This window comes from Microcebus murinus, chromosome 15, assembly GCF_040939455.1.
Source record: "Microcebus murinus isolate Inina chromosome 15, M.murinus_Inina_mat1.0, whole genome shotgun sequence".
Lineage (NCBI taxonomy): Eukaryota > Metazoa > Chordata > Mammalia > Primates > Cheirogaleidae > Microcebus > Microcebus murinus.
The window spans coordinates 62,884,596-62,902,058 of record NC_134118.1 but is presented as its reverse complement, the minus strand read 5'-3'; the positions used below and the strand labels follow the sequence as shown (position 1 = coordinate 62,902,058).

Genomic DNA, 17,463 nt, shown 5'->3' with positions numbered 1-17,463 from the left:
TTTGAAAAACATCAGTTTAAACCATCAAACTACACCCAGAATTTAATCTGAAATTAAACTTATTCTTTATTAAATTTACAATACCACTTTACTGCAGTCTTAGACTCCAAGACACTTTAAATAATATTTGGTCGCTGAGGAAGGCATAAGTTATAGTAAGCATCCTTGTTCCAAAAGTCTGGACCCTTCCATCCACACCAGCCCTGGACATGAGAGAAGGGAAAGGAAAACCTTTTATAAAGTTACAAGACTACATAGTGGAAATTACAACATGAGGCTCTGTCAATAGGAGCAGGGAATAAGACTCTAAATACCTATATAATTCAAGGATTTGAATTCCTACTAAGAATAGAAAAATAATTTATTTGGGTCCACTTAAGGTAGATTTTAATTCTATAGAAATCATCAGAAAAGAAAAACTTCCTTATAGTAACTGTTACTCCAGATATTATATTCTACTGATTGTCAGATACACAGTTTTATAACTCTGGGAGTTGATGGCATGTCGGTGGCATGTGAAAGTTTAACTGGCAGTCTGTTTTTCTTGGTAGTCCATAAAAGACCATTTAGTTGCATCTTAGATATGTTGAAATATGGTGGTGAGAAATCTCAGCTTGCCCCATGAGTTGCATTCTATGCCCTTTCATTTTCCTCAGGCTATACTCAATTCTACTTTCCATTTTTCATGTCAGTATTAATCCTTTTCTCTAGCAGAGAAAATTACTTTCAAACAAAATCTCATCTAGAATATGAAAGTTTATCAAATTTCTTCTGGGACCACTGATTTATTTTCTTAAGAAAACTTGAGGCCGGGCGCCATGGCTCATGCCTGTAATCCTAGCTCTCTGAGAGGCTGAGGTGGGCGGATAGCTCAAGGTCAGGAGTTCGAAACCAGCCTGAGCAAGAGCAAGACCCCATCTCTACTATAAATAGAAAGAAATTAATTGGCCAACTAATATATATAGAAAAAAAGTTAGCCGGGCATGGTGGCACATGCCTGTAGTCCCAGCTACTCAGGAGGCTGAGGCAGTGGGATCATCAGAGCTCAGGAGTTTGAGGTTGCTGTGAGCTAGGCTGATGCCACAGCACCCACTCTAGCCTGAGCAACAAAGTGAGACTCTGTCTCAAAAAAAAAAAAAAAAAAAAGAAAAAGCTGACCACCAGTCTCTGTTATATCATTCTCCAATGAAATGCTTTGTTTGAGAAATACCTGTAAGGAGGCTAGCTGAGGACTCTTAAAATACCACTGAGTCAGAGACAGACAGCAGTCTTACTCCTTGCTCTAACTGACTCTGAAGCTGCTGGGTATTATAGCAGGGACCTAGAGTCAGGAGTTCATAGTTTCTGTAGAAGAAGGTGTGTTAGCCACTCCCTCGCTCCACCCCCTCCACCCAGACTAGAGTGCAGTGGCATGATCGGAGCTCACTGCAACCTCAAATTCCTTTGCACAATCAATCCTCCTGCCTCAGCCTCCCAAGTTGGGACTATGAGCACATGCCACCACACTCAGCTACTTTTTCTGTTTCTTTCAGAGATGGGATCTTGCCCTGTTTGACTATGTTGCTCAGGCTGTTGTCAAACTCCTGGCCTCAAGTGTTCCTCCCACTTGGGCCTCCCAGAGTGCTAGGATTACAGGTGTGACACCATACTCGGCCTTAGCTCTATTTTGTATAGTGTAGAGGAGGGAAGATTGAGTAGAGATGCTCTTTTTAATTGTTTTTTTTTTTTTAAAATAAGACATACATTATAGAAATTCAAACAAGATGAAACTAAAAAATAAAAACATCCTTCCATCCTTCACCAGTCCCTCCTTCTCCTCCCTAGGTAACCACCATTAAGTTTGGTTTATTGTTTTTTAGACATGTTTCTACACATAAATAACATTCTATTTATCTTCTCATTTTTTTTAGCAAAAATTTCTCTAATAAATTTAATGCTCTAAAATCTGTTTTGTTAATAGACAAATATAAGGAAGATTTTTGCTATCTCTGTTTTATCCTTTTTGTGATCCTTTCACACATGTAGGCCTTCTCCAGGTAACCAGATCCAATTTTTTAAAAAAGAGAAATGGGTAGAAAAAGTACCAAAACAGGAGCATAACGCTGCTTTCTTTTGAGATGACTGGCCTAGGAACTTCAAATAGGAAAGTTCCACAAGAGGGTCAAGAGAGGTCAGGCAGAGGCAGAACTCTCCTCTTGTTTCCTAGATGCATGGAGTCAAGTGAGTCAATAGTTCTGACAGCTGGACCTTGGCTTCATAGTTTCTTGTGTGTGCTAATAGGAATAAGGAGTTTTCTGCTGTTGCAAAGTTCTATAGAAATATAACTAGCAAAGAAGGACACTGCAATTCTCAGAGAAAGTGATCAGGGACCATGCCTTACTCTGCTTCAGAAAACACTATCCAGATAATACCATCTAGTGCAAAGTCCTTTGAGCCAATCAGAAAGCAATTTATTATCTATTATCACTCCCCAACCCAATAAAAATAATTAAGGCTTTTCTCCCTGCTTTTAAGATAAAATCTAAATGCCTGGCTCACAATGACTACCCTGCTGGACTTAGCTCCTGCCTGTCCTTCCAGCCTCACCTCTTCACCGTGCTCTGGGCACTTGCACCTACCAATAGTTCTGGAACATACCACACTTTCCTTTCACTGTGCCACATGGTCCCACTGCAGCATCAGCCTTGTAAACACTTGTAAGGATGGCTTTTTCTATTTTTTCTTCTTGAGAATACTTTTTGGACTCTTCTCCTCTACTTTCCTCCTCTGTCCTTCTACAGTGGACTCTGAGAGCTCCTTAAAAACCTTTTTTAATACTCCTAGTGTGTAGGATAGTGGCTAGCACATATTAAGTACTTAAATGTTGAATGAATGAACACTTTGCTACAGAGAGTAAATATTGCTATTTTCAGTAAGATGTGTACCAGTCAAAAATCTTTCACAGACTTTAAAATTCCAAATGCCTTGAAAGAGTAGAGAAAAGAACAAGAAAATACTTAAAAATTTTAAGAACACATTTCTATCCTGTTTTATCATTAACAAAAGATTTTAGTAAACCGAGGATATAAGAGTTCAGCTACACACACACTGAAAGCTCTTTAACATGTATATTAAAACATTTTATCCTTAGGGCTTTAGCAACCTAATGCAGTTATATTCTTTGCAACTTCTGGAAACACCTCATCAATAAATTTCAATGTTAAACCATCCAGTTCCTAGGAATTCTGCTTTTAAAAAAGTGACCTAATTAAACCACAACTTATTCAAAATTCAGAGAAAACTTTCTTTGGTACTAATAAAATTGACACAAGTGACAACATGACAAAAATGAAGAGTAGTGGGTAACAGGATGTATTCATTAGTTTATGGTTTAAAAGGTATGTATGTTCTGCAATTTCAATATATTTGGTAAAGAATATAGATGTTATATAAAATTCAAGTTAATTATGTTTTATAATACTTTATAATACTTTCTCCTAAAGATTTACTACTGAGTTTTCATATGTGAGAACTGCCTATAAAATAAGTTAAATTTATACCTCCTTTAGATGATAATGTAAGAACAAACTCTTAAATACGTTTTAAATAAGTCCTTAATAGAATAAGATCAGATTACATGTAAATTCAAATTGGTCAAGCCTCCATAATGTCTAGCATACAGCTTAGCTATTTTTTTTGTTAATTATAAAATTATAAAAGTTTATATATTCTACTCTTCTATTTTAAGTCATTGATATATATTGTTATATTTACTTATGCAAAGCTGTAAAATCTTTGAAGGATTAAATATATGAACTTTGTGTTCTATTACTAAGTTTAATAACTGAGTTTTAAAAACTCTAACCTAAATTTTGTCTTTTGCAATTTACTTTGTTCCCTTTTGTCCTCCTGTATAGAGAGATACTCACTCACTACAGCCTTAGAACACCCCTTTACGGTAAGGATCACTGTCCTGGGCTTACGGGCCTTCTGTGAACAGCAGTTTGCTATCCTTCATTTCAGGGTGCTTTGCCTTGTCTAAATTTGTGTTAAATGGATACTTACCTTTTCCAAAATAACCTGTAGATCTTCAGCTCCTGTATAATGTGGATCTAGAATCAGAAATTTTATCTGCCCTGTTATCTCATTCCATGTAACTCCGAGTATTGTGTGGGCCAAAACTCCTCCTCCTGTAGAAGAAATATGAAATACAAAAGAGGGTATAAACCAATCTCAACTGCCTATTCAATTTAAATTTTTTTTTTTTTTTTTTTGAGAAAGAATCTCACTTTGTTGCCCAGGCTAGAGTGAGTGCTGTGGCGTTAGCCTAGCTCACAGCAACCTCAAACTCCTGGGCTCAAGCAATCCTACTGCCTCAGCCTCCAGAGTAGCTGGGACTACAGGCATGCGCCACCATGCGCGGCTAATTTTCTCTCTATATATTAGCTGGCCAATTAATTTCTTTCTATGTAGAGATGGGGTCTCGCTCTTGCTCAGGCTGGTTTCGAACTCCTGACCTCGAGCAATCCACCCACCTAGGCCTCCCAGTGTGCTAGGATTACAGGTGTGAGCCTGTAATAAAGTCCAGAGAGAATACATAATTTACACAATGTCACATAGCCAGCCAAGTTAGTGACAGAGCCATGACTTATGATTCTCAATTTAGTGACCATCTCCGTTTTTAAATACTGCTCTTAGCTTTTTAAATGTTTAAACACACTTAGATTTCTCTTCTTAGTCTTTACTTCTTCTGGTTACTAGAACCTTCTATGTTCAAGTCACCTTGGAATTTTTTTTAAATATCCAGAGATCAATATGTGCAGTGTAAAAGTTAATTTAAAAATGTTTAAAATGACTGCTTTTATGCAACACTAAATATTTATATTGGTGATAAGTTTTACATACTCTCCACCCTACCAAAAGTGCGCAAGATGTCCAAAACACCTTACCGATCATAATCGGCGTTCCCTCAGTCTGGAAATGATTAGCCAGTTCTCGTCCTTGAGAGGCCATTTCTGAACCTTGGCTAGAAAGAAACCATTTTCAATCAGATGAACTACTTCCAACACAAAGGTGAAATAATAGGCTTGAGAGCCAATTTGTTCTATTTTTTTCTTTCTTGGTTATTGAAAAAAATAAATAAATGTAAGTAAATAAAATTAAGTGGTAGGAAACTGACTTAAAGAGAAATTTAAAGCAACATAAACTCTCTAAATATTAAAGGCCACTAACTGTGCTAGGAAAGCAGCTAAAAAATCTTGATTTTCTGCTTCTGGAACTGTGTAAAGAAAGTTCTAGATTTTTAACATGAGATTGAAACAGGTCACCTTGATGCCCAGGGGGCTCTTATGGGTGAACTTAATTACCAGAAGAATGAGTTTTAAGTCCTGGGTTCTTTTCTTGCTCCCAGACTTCTGAGTCTGTGTTTCCTTATCTTTAAATTGGGACCAATTCCTGACCTGTCTACATGCCAAGAGATTCTAGGACTAAAATACATGTATGTGAAGCCAGGGTGAAAACTGCAAAATGTTTTCAAGTACAGCATATTATTTTTTAAGGAATATTTGAATGTACTATACAATTTCTACTTCAAGAAGAGAAAGAAAGATAGACTGATAAGGGAGGTATTTTGGGGGGAAGGTTACAGGTGGTGTTAAACTTTAGTTCTTGTTTAGTGAGGCATGTATAATAATGTTTTAACGTACCAAACCTTTCACTTTTTAATCTGTCATTTGTTAGCACTGATTTCCATAGCCTTTCAGTACTTGGACAATAAGAATAATGCTACTATAGTTATCAATAGAAAAGGAATTTTAAAACATAAGCTCATAAAATAAGGAGTAAACTAGTTATGGTCATAGAAAATGGTATTTTTACATTTTCTCATATTTTAATATTAGGATTATGTTAAAATATATTGGAAAGATAAAATGAGTACGTTATTAGGACACATTATTGAATCTATTAATATCTTAGAAAAAGAGCAGGAGGTAATCAAAAAGGTCAATCGTAGACCAACATTTGATTTTCTTCTTTGAAGACTTTAAAGACTTGAGTATTAAAAAACTAGACTTTCTATAACTTCACTTAAAGCTAACGTATTTCTAAGTTTTCTTCTTCTAGGCTAAAATTAGGCCTAGACAAGTATATATCACAAAGTCTATTCATAAACTTAAAAGTCTTCTAAAAAATAACCAAAAAACATGTAGGGTTAAAAAAATGACATTTATAAAGCAATGAGGTAATAATGAGGAAGAAAAAGGAGTGAAAATAAATGAGAAAAGTGACCATTTTTCTATTATTTTAATAAAAATGACAACTGTCACTTTGAAATGATTTATCTAATTTCTTAAAGTGTCCTTACCTGACAAACAGTATTTTTGAAGTTACACCAATCAGTTGGTTTAGTACCAGCTGTACCTCAATAGATCCAATCCATTGCCGTGATCCGACAAATGTTGCTGGTTTATCACCGGCATCAACTAGAGCCTTTATGTATTTAAAAATATAAAAAAAAATCCATACACAGACAGCTATTAAAAATTACATTTAGGGCATTTTCCCTGATTACTAATACAAGGATACTTTTTCTCTTCAAAACAGAAAAAGTCTGAGCCGTGAGGTAACAATAACTATTAATGGCATATTAAGAGCTAATGAAATGTAGTTGATTATAATTTAAAATGGCATGTTCTGTACCTGCTGGATTTCTCTGTGTGTTGGAATGGACCGCTCTGTGTATCCCTGGTGTTTGAACCAAGAGCAGATCGTCTGCAGAGATCGATAAGCACAGCCCCAGCCGTTGTCATCTATCCGATCCTGCATGTAATGATGGTAGCCATATGTGCCCTGGACCACATAAATCTATACAAAGAGAAGAAATACAGTAACATATTAACTTAAGAGAAGTACATATTCTGTATATACAACTGAGTCGGGTTTACTGTTCTCAGAGCTAGACTGCTGCTTCAGTTCCTTACAAAAATGCCTTAACAGAACTACAGTTTCATGTTATACCCTTGGGGCTTTTTATTCAGGGTCCAAAGTCCTTACTAAGGGATCCAGCAAGACCTGCCTTCTGGCTTCTTCTCCAACTTCATCTCCTACACTTTTCCCTGTTGCTTACTCTGCTTTCAGTTCAAACATACCAGGGGCAATCTGACCTTAAAGCCTTATGGTTCTCTTGGCTTGGAACTCTCTTTTCCCAAGTAATTGTACAGCTTGCACCCTTACTTCACCCTGGTCTCTGTTTAGATGTCGGAGGCCTTCCCTGAGCATCCAGTATACAAACGGCATGCCCACTCTTTCATCACCCACCCCCTGCCTTGGCTATCATCTCTCCTTGCTTTATTTATTTTTCAAAGCAATTATCTCTATTTGACATATGAATTATTAGCATTTTTAAAATATCTGCTTGTCTATACTAATTTTTGAGCTCAGTGAGGGCATTTCTGGGCCTAAGCCTCTTCAAGAGGCCTGACATACAGGTGATATAAATGTTGATGAATAAATAATGACTGAATGAAGGACTAAAGGAATGAACAAACAGATATAGGATCCATATAATGGGACATAGGAAGAATGTTTCTGCAATTTTGTAAACCTGCCATTGATTATAGCCCAGTATGTTACTTAATGACTCTAAAATAAAGGTCAATATCATATAAATTATTACTTGTAGTATAATGCTAAGAATGCACATGTCTTTCAGTATAAACTGGTATTATTTTCTAAAAATTAGGTGAGATGAGTCATGGACAAAGATAGAATCTCACCCCCAATTATAGAATATATATTCTGTTCTAGCATAGATAGAAAATTTGTAACTCAATCATGTGGCAGGCTAAAAATGCCCCCCAAAAGATATCTACATTCTAATCCCTAGAACTTGTGAACACTACCTTCTATGGCAAAACAAAACAAAACAAAAATGTATTCATAGATGTGATTATAAATTAAGGATCTTAAGAACATGGGGAGATTATTCTGGACCATTCAGGTGAGCCCTAAATCCAATCATGTGTCTTCTTTTTTTTTTTTTAAGTCACCATCTGCAAGTAATATGCATTCATAGAGAGGCAGAGGGAAATTTGACACAGAGGAGGAGAAGGTAAAGGGACTGAGGAGACATAGATTAGAGTGATGGGGCCACAAAACAAACAATGCTGGAAGCCACAAAGCTCCTGGACACTCAGAAGGTACTGAATAAATGTCATGAAAAGATAGCCAACACATTTTCTCTCTCTTGGGAATCTGAATTGAGAAGTGCAGGGTGAACCAGGGTTACTTCAGGGATACATACAGGTCAGTAAGAAAGGATCTCATGGCAGTCAAGAATAGGAATACCTAGTACAGCTGGGCCTCTTAGAAACTAAGCAGCCCTGCAATGGGCAGCTCTCTCAAGGCCTACGTGGACTCTTTGGGGCATTTGTGTTTTTTCTGTGTGTATGCTTTGGATCCTAACTGGCCTGATCCTTACCTTTACTCTATCTTTTCTCAGCCTCATACCTTCTGTATCCACATTGTCTCTACTTGTGTATAACTTTTTCCTATTCTTTCACAGTGTATGATTCACCTCAACTCCATTCTCTGTTCCTTACTGCCTGGTTCAGTCTACACTTCAATCTACTCTTATTTGAGCTGTTTAAGCTATCCCTTGTAACCTGGTATATGCTGCACAGAAAATAAGTCTAGTACCTTATAAGACTTATTTTACAGTATGGTTTTGGTAGACTATGTCCTTAATTAGCATGATTTTTCAGGTTCAGAATTTTTAAAAATGGGATAAGCCTTTAAAGAAACCAGAGGATAGAATTTTAGTAACAAAAATGTGGTATATATTATCTATTTCTAACCTTTTTAGACTATTGTTAATTACTGCTATCTTAAGCAATGATTATTAAAAGAGATGGGTGATAAATTATGTTTTAAGGAAGACATAAATTAAGAATCAATGCTTACAACTTCTATTGGGTACCAACAAAAAAACTAATGATATTAATGATCAATTGAGTCCCATAAATAATTAGTTAAACTTACCATACCAGTTTCTATGTTAGGTGGATTAAGATAAGTATGTGGATTTCTAATGTAACCATCTTTGTATGGTTCATCTGGAAAGTGATAAGCATTAGACCTTTTGAAATAAGGTCTGTCATGAGGCAGATTGAAGAGATCATGTAGCTCCTAAATGAAATCAGAATCAATAGAAAAAAGACAAAAAAGTTGATTTAGATTCCTAGTCAATAAATAGACTAAAGAAGTTATAAAACATAGAAAATAACCATATATTGGTTATAAAAGTTTTCAAACACACTTATGATTTATTCACTAAGGTCAAAAAGAGTGAAAGTTAAACTAAAACCAAGTAAGATTTATTTTTGTTGATGTGTATATGTATATATTTGTATATAGATAGAAACTGGAAGGGAACGGGGAATAATGAAAATAATTTCTTAGAGTAAGAGAACTGGGATCATTATAAATTAATTACTTATTATAATATAGTCTATTAAAATATATCCAGGCTAAAGACTAGTTTTGAAACAGTTTTATAAATGAGTAAATTATAATTAACAATGATATATCTAAGTATTTTGAAAAATCATGTTTAGAGTGCTTTACAAATACCTTATATTTTAAATGACAGTGATTAAATTACAGAGAAGTTAGTGGTATAAAACCAACCAATATAATATGAAAATAAAAATACACATACATATTTAAAATGCAATATTTTCCCAACTATATAAAAACATGTAATAGTTACTTTAAAAACGTTGACACTTGGTCATATCTCCTACGCATTCTAATGGTTTGAATATATCAGCTCCTATAGCTGTTGCCTCTGCAAGTCAATTCAGTTTGTACTTACCAAGAGGTACAGAGAATTAGAGTCATTATATCTCTTCTTAGGAATAGAGATTAGGAAGATACTCGTTGGTATAATTTGATGGGTACCAAATAAGGCTACATATCAAAAAGATGTACTCTAAAACCAGTCAGTTTGCCAATAAATCTCACTCTTTTGAATACTGGTCATGTTTTCTCCAAATTTCCCCAAATGAAACCCAAATAACCCTACGTATGGTAGAGTATTACCATAAATCCTAATCAGAATCAGTACACATTCTAATTCCTTCCTTAACTGAAATCTTGTCTCTTACAAATCTGGAAGTAACAGGAGGGAGAAGAAATTTGTTAACACTCATTAGCTATTCTAGGCATGCAGGCACCTTTTCAATTCTATGTTTCATTATGGAAAAATATAAAAATTTCATAGAGCATATGAACCACTTTGAGCATTTGAAATTAAAATGTCACATATGGGTTTAGCCTAATGTTTTTTCATTAATATTGTAATATTTTTAAAAAGTTCCATGAGGACAACAATTAATATATAAAACTAACAGTCTACTTCCACATTTTAAAATTAAATCATAAAATAATATCCACTTATCAGAAATATATAATTAAATACAAAATGAATATAGTCATCTTATTTTCTAAGAATAAAGGAACTGATTTTACCTTTCTATAGGCCTGAAGCTGACCATCTGGAATTCCTGACGGATATGAAATTGTTACAAGACTTTTTTGCCCTGGTAATAAAAAGTGCAGTGGTTCAGGGACCACAATAGATGTTCCTTTCAAATATTTCAAAATGCATTTTTCCATATCAGTTAGTTGATTATGAATTGCATCAACTAGAAGTTTACGAACTCTGTGGGGGGAAATATATAACTGCATTAATAAAAGCTATAGTGGCTATGATAAATATTAAAAATGTAGAACTAATATTATCCCTACTATAGTAAAAAACTTGACTGGACTATATTTCTTAAAGGAAGTCTAAATTATGCAGTGTAAAAGAAATTATATATTTGTTCTGTGTTGATAAAGGGAAATCCTTAAGGTTCTAGCATGCTACCCTACTTCCCCAAATAACAATTTAATTACTAGATGACTCTTAGTAATAAACAAGGAGTAAGTCATAGTAAAAACAACCACTACCCTGGATATGCCTATATGATATTTTAACATGGGCTCTGATAACACTGTGGAAAGGTCCTCATTTTAAAATTTTTTATTTTTAGAGACAGGGTCTTGCTGTGTTGCCCAGACTGGTCTTGAACTCCTGGGCTCAATCAATCTTTCTGCCTCAGCATCACAAGTAGTGGGGACTACAGGCATGCACCATGCACTACCGTGCCTGGCTTAAGGTCCTCATTTAAATGTGGCAGTAGTACTACTATAAAGATACTTACTTGCCCCATGTTTCTTCTGGAGCAACAGATATAACTGCATCAACTGGTAAAGTCATATTAACATAATGGTGTCCTCCGTTTTCCCTTTCGATGATGGGAGTCACAGCTGCCTGAGAGGTTGACATTTCCAGCATAAGATCTATATTTACTATTTGATGCTGTATGAATAAACAGTAATAGTCAACTTGCAGTAAATTAAACACTAAATATAAAGGGTAAGTAAAAGGACTTTTATAGGACAATATATAAAACTATATTGTAAACTGCTTAAAAGCTCAAATCTTATCTTAAAAAGAAATTCCTTTCTGCTTCAAAATAATCTGGGGAGAGTGATAAGAGAGTAAAGACGAAATCGTACTAGTCATTTTTTTTTTTTTTTTTTTTTTTTTTAAGACTGAGTCTCACCCTGTTGCCTGGGTTAGAGTGCTGTGGCGTCAGCAACTTCAAACTCTTGGGCTCAAGCCATCCTCCTGCCACAGTCTTCCGAGTAGCTAGGACTACAGGCATGCGCCACCTTGCCTAGTTAATATAATATATATATATATATATATATATATATATATATATATATATATATATTTCTTAGTTGTCCAGCTAATTTCTTTCTATTTTTTTTAGTAGAGATGGGGTCTCACTCTTGCTCAGGCTGGTCTCGAACTCCTGAGCTCAAATGATCCACCTGCCTTGGCCTCCCAGAGTGCTAGGAATACAGGCATGAGCCACCACACCAGGCCCTGGTCATATGTTGATAAATGTAAAAGCTAGGTATAATTTCACTATTCTTTCCACTTTTGTACAGATTTAAAATTTAAAATAAAAAAAAATCAAATTGACAACATAAAATAACCACATACCAAAGGAGCTTTTAAACATTTCTGGTCTAAATACATAAAGAACTATAAACAAATATTAAAGTCTACTTTTTGATTTTTATAGTGGTATGGAACAATTCTGAAACTGCCTTCTGTGTACTGAATAAATTTAGTAAAATAGTGAGGATACTGGTAGTCAGGCTTCTCACTGGGAAAAGGTTAGGAACTCTGGGGTTGAAGTGGAACTGGAGGTATCAATATGATTTATATAGATAAAAATGATTGTGTTACGTGCGTGCGTGTGTGTGTGTGTGTGTGTATGGTATGTATGTATATAAGTGTGTGCTCCATGGAGAAATGACTGATTCCTGAGCTGGAATAGGGAAAGGACATATTGTACCTGGAACATCTGATGGAAGAAAGCAGGAAGTGCTCAAAAATAATGTTAGAAGGGTACTGGAGCCAGCTTGAAGAAGCTTCTATTAGCCAAATCTTGGAAAATGTGAGCATCAAAATAATTAATGATAGTTACAGATTATAACCCATTTTAAAAATAAGAATCCATGCTGCTATGCAGATAATAAATAAGTAGAGAAAAGGAAAAGTTCTCCCTCACAATATAATTTCATCTAATCAATATAGAAGGAAATGACAGACTTAGAAAAATCACCATTTTGCAACCATCAGATTAATACTGGATTCTGGCAAAAGTTATCAAAGGATGTTAAAAGTGGTAGGTAAAAATCTGATGAGGAATAAAATATATACCTAGTCTCAAAGTATTTTCCCATGAGATACTAATTATAAGAGGGAAAACCAGTATCTTTACCATGAAGAAAACTGGTGGATACTAGCACAAGTAAGTGATTAAAGTTAACACCACCAATAATAGGAACAGATTGATCGCATATGTCTCTTTAATATGATGTGCTGAGAAGGACACAACTTCACTTCCGTGATATTCTTGCCAGTAACGCAAAACCTGAATCTTAAGGAAGCATAAAACAAACCCAAATTGAGGAGCATTCTACAAAACTAATGTGTAGTCCTGAAAATGTCAAACTCCAACTACTGGCAATCTTCAAATCATTATCATTTCCAGCCCACAATTTTTTTTGCACATTCCCATTTGTAAATTTAACAGCTTACCTGTACATCTCACTGAGGTCTTAAATGTGGCCCAAACTGACCTGTCTTCCCCACCTTCCATCTTTACCCAAGCAAGATATTGGTCATGCTGTATCCAGTAAGTTTCTGAGCCAAATCCATTGTATCACTTACATATCTCTTGTATCCATTCCCTCTTCTCTATATCCATAGTTAGTGGTTTAGCTAGGCTTCTTCTAAAGAGGCCTCTGCCCACCTCTTCAGCCTCATCTCCACCCGTTCTCCCCCTAGCAGCCTGGAAACACTGTGGTTATATTAATTTCATACAACTTCTGCCTTAAAGAAGTATCTCTACTTTTTACCTCCATATTCTGACAAATTTGTGGCACATGGCAGGTACTCAATAATATTGGTTCAAAAATCAATAGAACCAAGAACAATGTGAAGAAAAAGAAATCATTGATTATTTATGTTACATATGATCTCTAAGATCTCACTCAGCTCCAAATTCAAGGATTTACCATTTTCATCAATAGAGAAGACAGGTGATTTGCTTACCATGTCCGATAACTTTTTGTCTTTCTTTCTCATGAATTTTCGTTTTATATCTTCTTCCTGCTCAAATCTAAATTTTTAATACACAAAGACATTTATAATATGGAATAATGTTTTCAAAACATTCCTAGAAATTTTCAAACATACTCACTGAATAAAGCGCATTACGTTCTTACAAGCAGAGCTATCAGTCAGTTCTCCTGGAATGGTGTTTATGTCACTGTTGGGCCATATATACACTGAACTGTGGCAAATTCTGAACACAAGTGCATTTGAAGAAAGCTTGGTAGACAGATCACTTAACACATGTTTTAGTGCCTTCTTGATAAAAAGTTCTAAATCGAAAGAATATAAACAGAAGTTAAGAAAAATCTTAAACTTTTCACTATGACTGGTTCCAAATGTAGACAAAAGTAGATTATAGTAAAACTGACTTTCAAATACCCATTCCCCATATTTAGTAATTATATTTGTTTGGCCTTTCTTTTTAAAAACTTGGGATAAAATTCAGACCACAAAATTAATTCTTATAAAGTATACAATTCAGTGGCATTTAGTATAGTTACAAGGTTTTACAATTATCACTATCTAATTCTAGAACATTTTCATCAACTCAAAAAGAAATCCTGTACCTATTAACAGTCACTCCTCATTCCCCCTATACTTTTCTAATTGAAAATTTTCTAATTTCCCCCCTACATTTTTTCTAATTTGTTCAGAATGCCCCATGGGTCAGTGGGCATGCTGGAATACAATGTCTAAGTTTAAATATCATTTAATCCACATAGTAACTATATAATCTTACACAGTTTACTTATCCTATCTCTCACTCAGTTTCATTTGCAAAATGGAGAGAATCTCAGTATATTTCACCATCAGTTTTATAATAAAAAGGGAGAATGTTTTGGAATACCTACCATTAGCAGTAGCTAGCTGAAAAGCCAGATCAAGGCCTCCTCTTATTCTGAAGAGTATATCCATAGTTTCTGAAATCCCCTAGAACAAATAAACCCAAAATTCCTTATAAAACAAAACAATCTCATCCTTATATAAATTAGAAACTAATTTAGTTTAGGGAAAAGCATTAATTAAGCCTGACTATTCAAATTACTTCATGAGTAAATTTCTTGTTTTAGGGAAACAACACTAAATTCTAAATCAGGGGTTCTTAACCTTTGTTCCACACTGAAATCACCTTAGGAGCTTAAAATACTGACACCTGAGCTGTACCCCAGAGATTCCGATTAATTAGTCTAAGGTGGGCCTATGCACATGCATATTTAAAAGTGTCCTCTGCCCCCAGGCCAGTAATTCTAATGTGAAAAGGCTGAAAACCACAGCTTTAAGACACAAATTCTATCATAGTCTTGATGGGTTTAACAATGACAAAATAATAATAATAATAATAATCATGGTAAAGGACTAGTTTAAGAATGTGACAAGAGCACTGAACCAAACACTTGGGAGTCAGAACAACGAAAGGAAACTAATACATCACTGATGTTGGGAATACAAACTGGCAGAACTCTTCATTGTTTGTGGCAATAAGAATCAAAACCTTATATTTACATCATTGGTCTAGTGATTCCACATTTAGAAATTTAGTCTAAAACATCTGCAAAACACACAAAGATTCAGGTATAAAAGATGTTAACCTGTCAACAACAGGAGCTTGGTTAAATAACTATGAATATCATACAGCCATAAAAAGCATGTTTTAGATGAAAATTAAATGGCATAGAACAATGCTTGCAACTTATAAAGAGAAAAAAAATCTTCAAAATGGAACTGATCAGCAGTTCTGAACTTGGGTCCCTATGCTTAGTTTCTGGTAGTTGATGACATATGACAAATGGCATGTATCATTTGTGTGTGTGAGAGAGAGAGAGAGAGAGAAAGAGAGAGAAAAAGGAGGAGGAGGAGGAGGAGAGAAAAAAGAGGGGTAGGGGGGTGATTTCTTTTGGAAAAAGGTTTCAAAGATTTCATCAGATTCTCAAAATATGTCCCAAATAGGCTGAAAAACCAGTAAGATAATAAGAACCCTATTTTGAAATAAATTAAGTACTAACATCTGCTGAGCTCTTACAATGTAAAAGGCATTATACTAAATGCATACATTAACTCTAATCCTCAGAACATTATGAAATAAGTACCACTACAATTTTTCTCATTTTACAAATTCTTGGTGACATTTCTTTAAGGGTGTTTGCTTTTACTAATTCTATAAATTTTAACCCTGCTGAAAGATCATACCCTTTGCCCAAATTTTACTTCTTGGAATTTATTCTAAGGAAACAAGAAAGGTCAGGACAAATTTAGCTTCAATGTTGTCCACTTATCATCACGGGAACAAAAAAAATCAGAGACCACTTAAATAGCTATCATTAAGAAGTTGGTTAAATAAAGAACAAAACAAGTTTAAAGATACTGAAGACAAAAGTTAAAAAGACAGGAAAGTGAAAATTTTAACTCATCTACTTACTGTATGATTTTGCATAATTTGACTAATTGCTCAAGTCTGTTTCTCTTCTGTAAAACTGGAAAAATATACAACTTCCCAGGGTGGTTGTGAAGATTCCATAAGAGGTCATATGTGAAAGCAATAGAGTCTCCCAGAACCCAATTTCTGAATTGGGTTCTGAAATAATATTTAAACCAATATCTGAAAGGTAGGTACCAGTATTAACAATTCCAAAGGAAAGATGGCAGCTGGAGGTAGAAGAGCCCATTCCAGACAGGGGCACAGACTGGTGAAGCCAGCTTAAAAGACTACTTAGGAGACTGCTCCAGATGGTTAGATCTCATGGTGGGAAGAACAAGGATGGTAAGAGTGGATAGAGTGACATTTAGAAGTACAATCTATAGGACTGGATTATAGATTGAATGTCTGGAGATGTCAAAGATAATTTTCAGGTTTTTGGCAAGCACAACAGCGTCGATGGTGGTGCCATTTACAGAGATGGGGGTTATTGGAGGAATGACAGAGGTGGGGTGAGGGGAGGTGGAAATGATATGTCAGTTTTGAACTTGCTGCGTTTGAAATACATATGAGCTATCCAAGTGAAGGCACAGTTAGCAGATTTGTGGGTCTGGAGCCCAGAAGAGAGGTCTAAGCTGGAAGTATTAATTTGGAAGAAAGCACAGGGTGTAACGTTTCCCTGAAGAACACCAACATCTAGGATAGGGATTGGAGAACTTCGCGGAGCAATGAGACCGGAGGGCAACCAGGAGAGTGTGACGTCACAGAAACTAAGGGAATAGAATACTGGAAGAAAGTTACGCCTATCTTTCCCAGGTTAAATCCTTCTTCAAAGGCTTTAAAAACGTCGAACAATCCCTCAAAATGCATTCACGAAGAAGAGGGCAGGGAACGCATGTCCAAACTCAGCTGAGGTGGGAGGGATGCTTGTGGGGGGCAGTTTCCCGCCGGCCCCAGCGGAGAGAGGCGAAAGAGGGAGCTGCCCCGACCGCTGAGTTCGCGGCTGCCATCGCGGGCCCCGGCAGGGCCAGCTCCTCTCAGGGGCTGTGGAGCTGTACTCGTTGCGGCTGCCGGAGCCCTAGGGGAAGCAACGTGGTCGGTGACGAGCAGAGGTACTTACCATGTCCGCGACGTGGCGGTGACACGGGCACTGACACCTGCCCACGGGTTCAGGGGGCCGACCCGGAAGTGGCGTCATCTCCAGCCGTGGGCAGGGCATGGGCGGGTCGACTCCAACTCCCAGCATGCCTGGTGCCGTTACGTC

At 35.9% G+C, this 17,463-nt stretch overlaps 1 protein-coding gene across 1 annotated transcript; it reads right to left on the bottom strand.

Moving 5' to 3' along the window:
• Positions 1-53: 53 nt before the first annotated feature.
• UFSP2 (UFM1 specific peptidase 2) lies at positions 54-17,415 on the bottom strand. Its single transcript, XM_012784926.3, has 12 exons — positions 17,320-17,415; positions 14,638-14,716; positions 13,872-14,055; positions 13,724-13,790; positions 11,247-11,404; positions 10,510-10,702; positions 9,019-9,165; positions 6,679-6,843; positions 6,344-6,468; positions 4,929-5,005; positions 4,045-4,169; positions 54-203 (listed from the first exon to the last, which is right to left on the bottom strand). The coding sequence occupies exons 1-12, from the start codon at positions 17,395-17,397 to the stop codon at positions 117-119; spliced, it is 1,485 nt and encodes a 494-aa protein (XP_012640380.3). The 5' UTR covers positions 17,398-17,415; the 3' UTR covers positions 54-116.
• Positions 17,416-17,463: the final 48 nt, after the last annotated feature.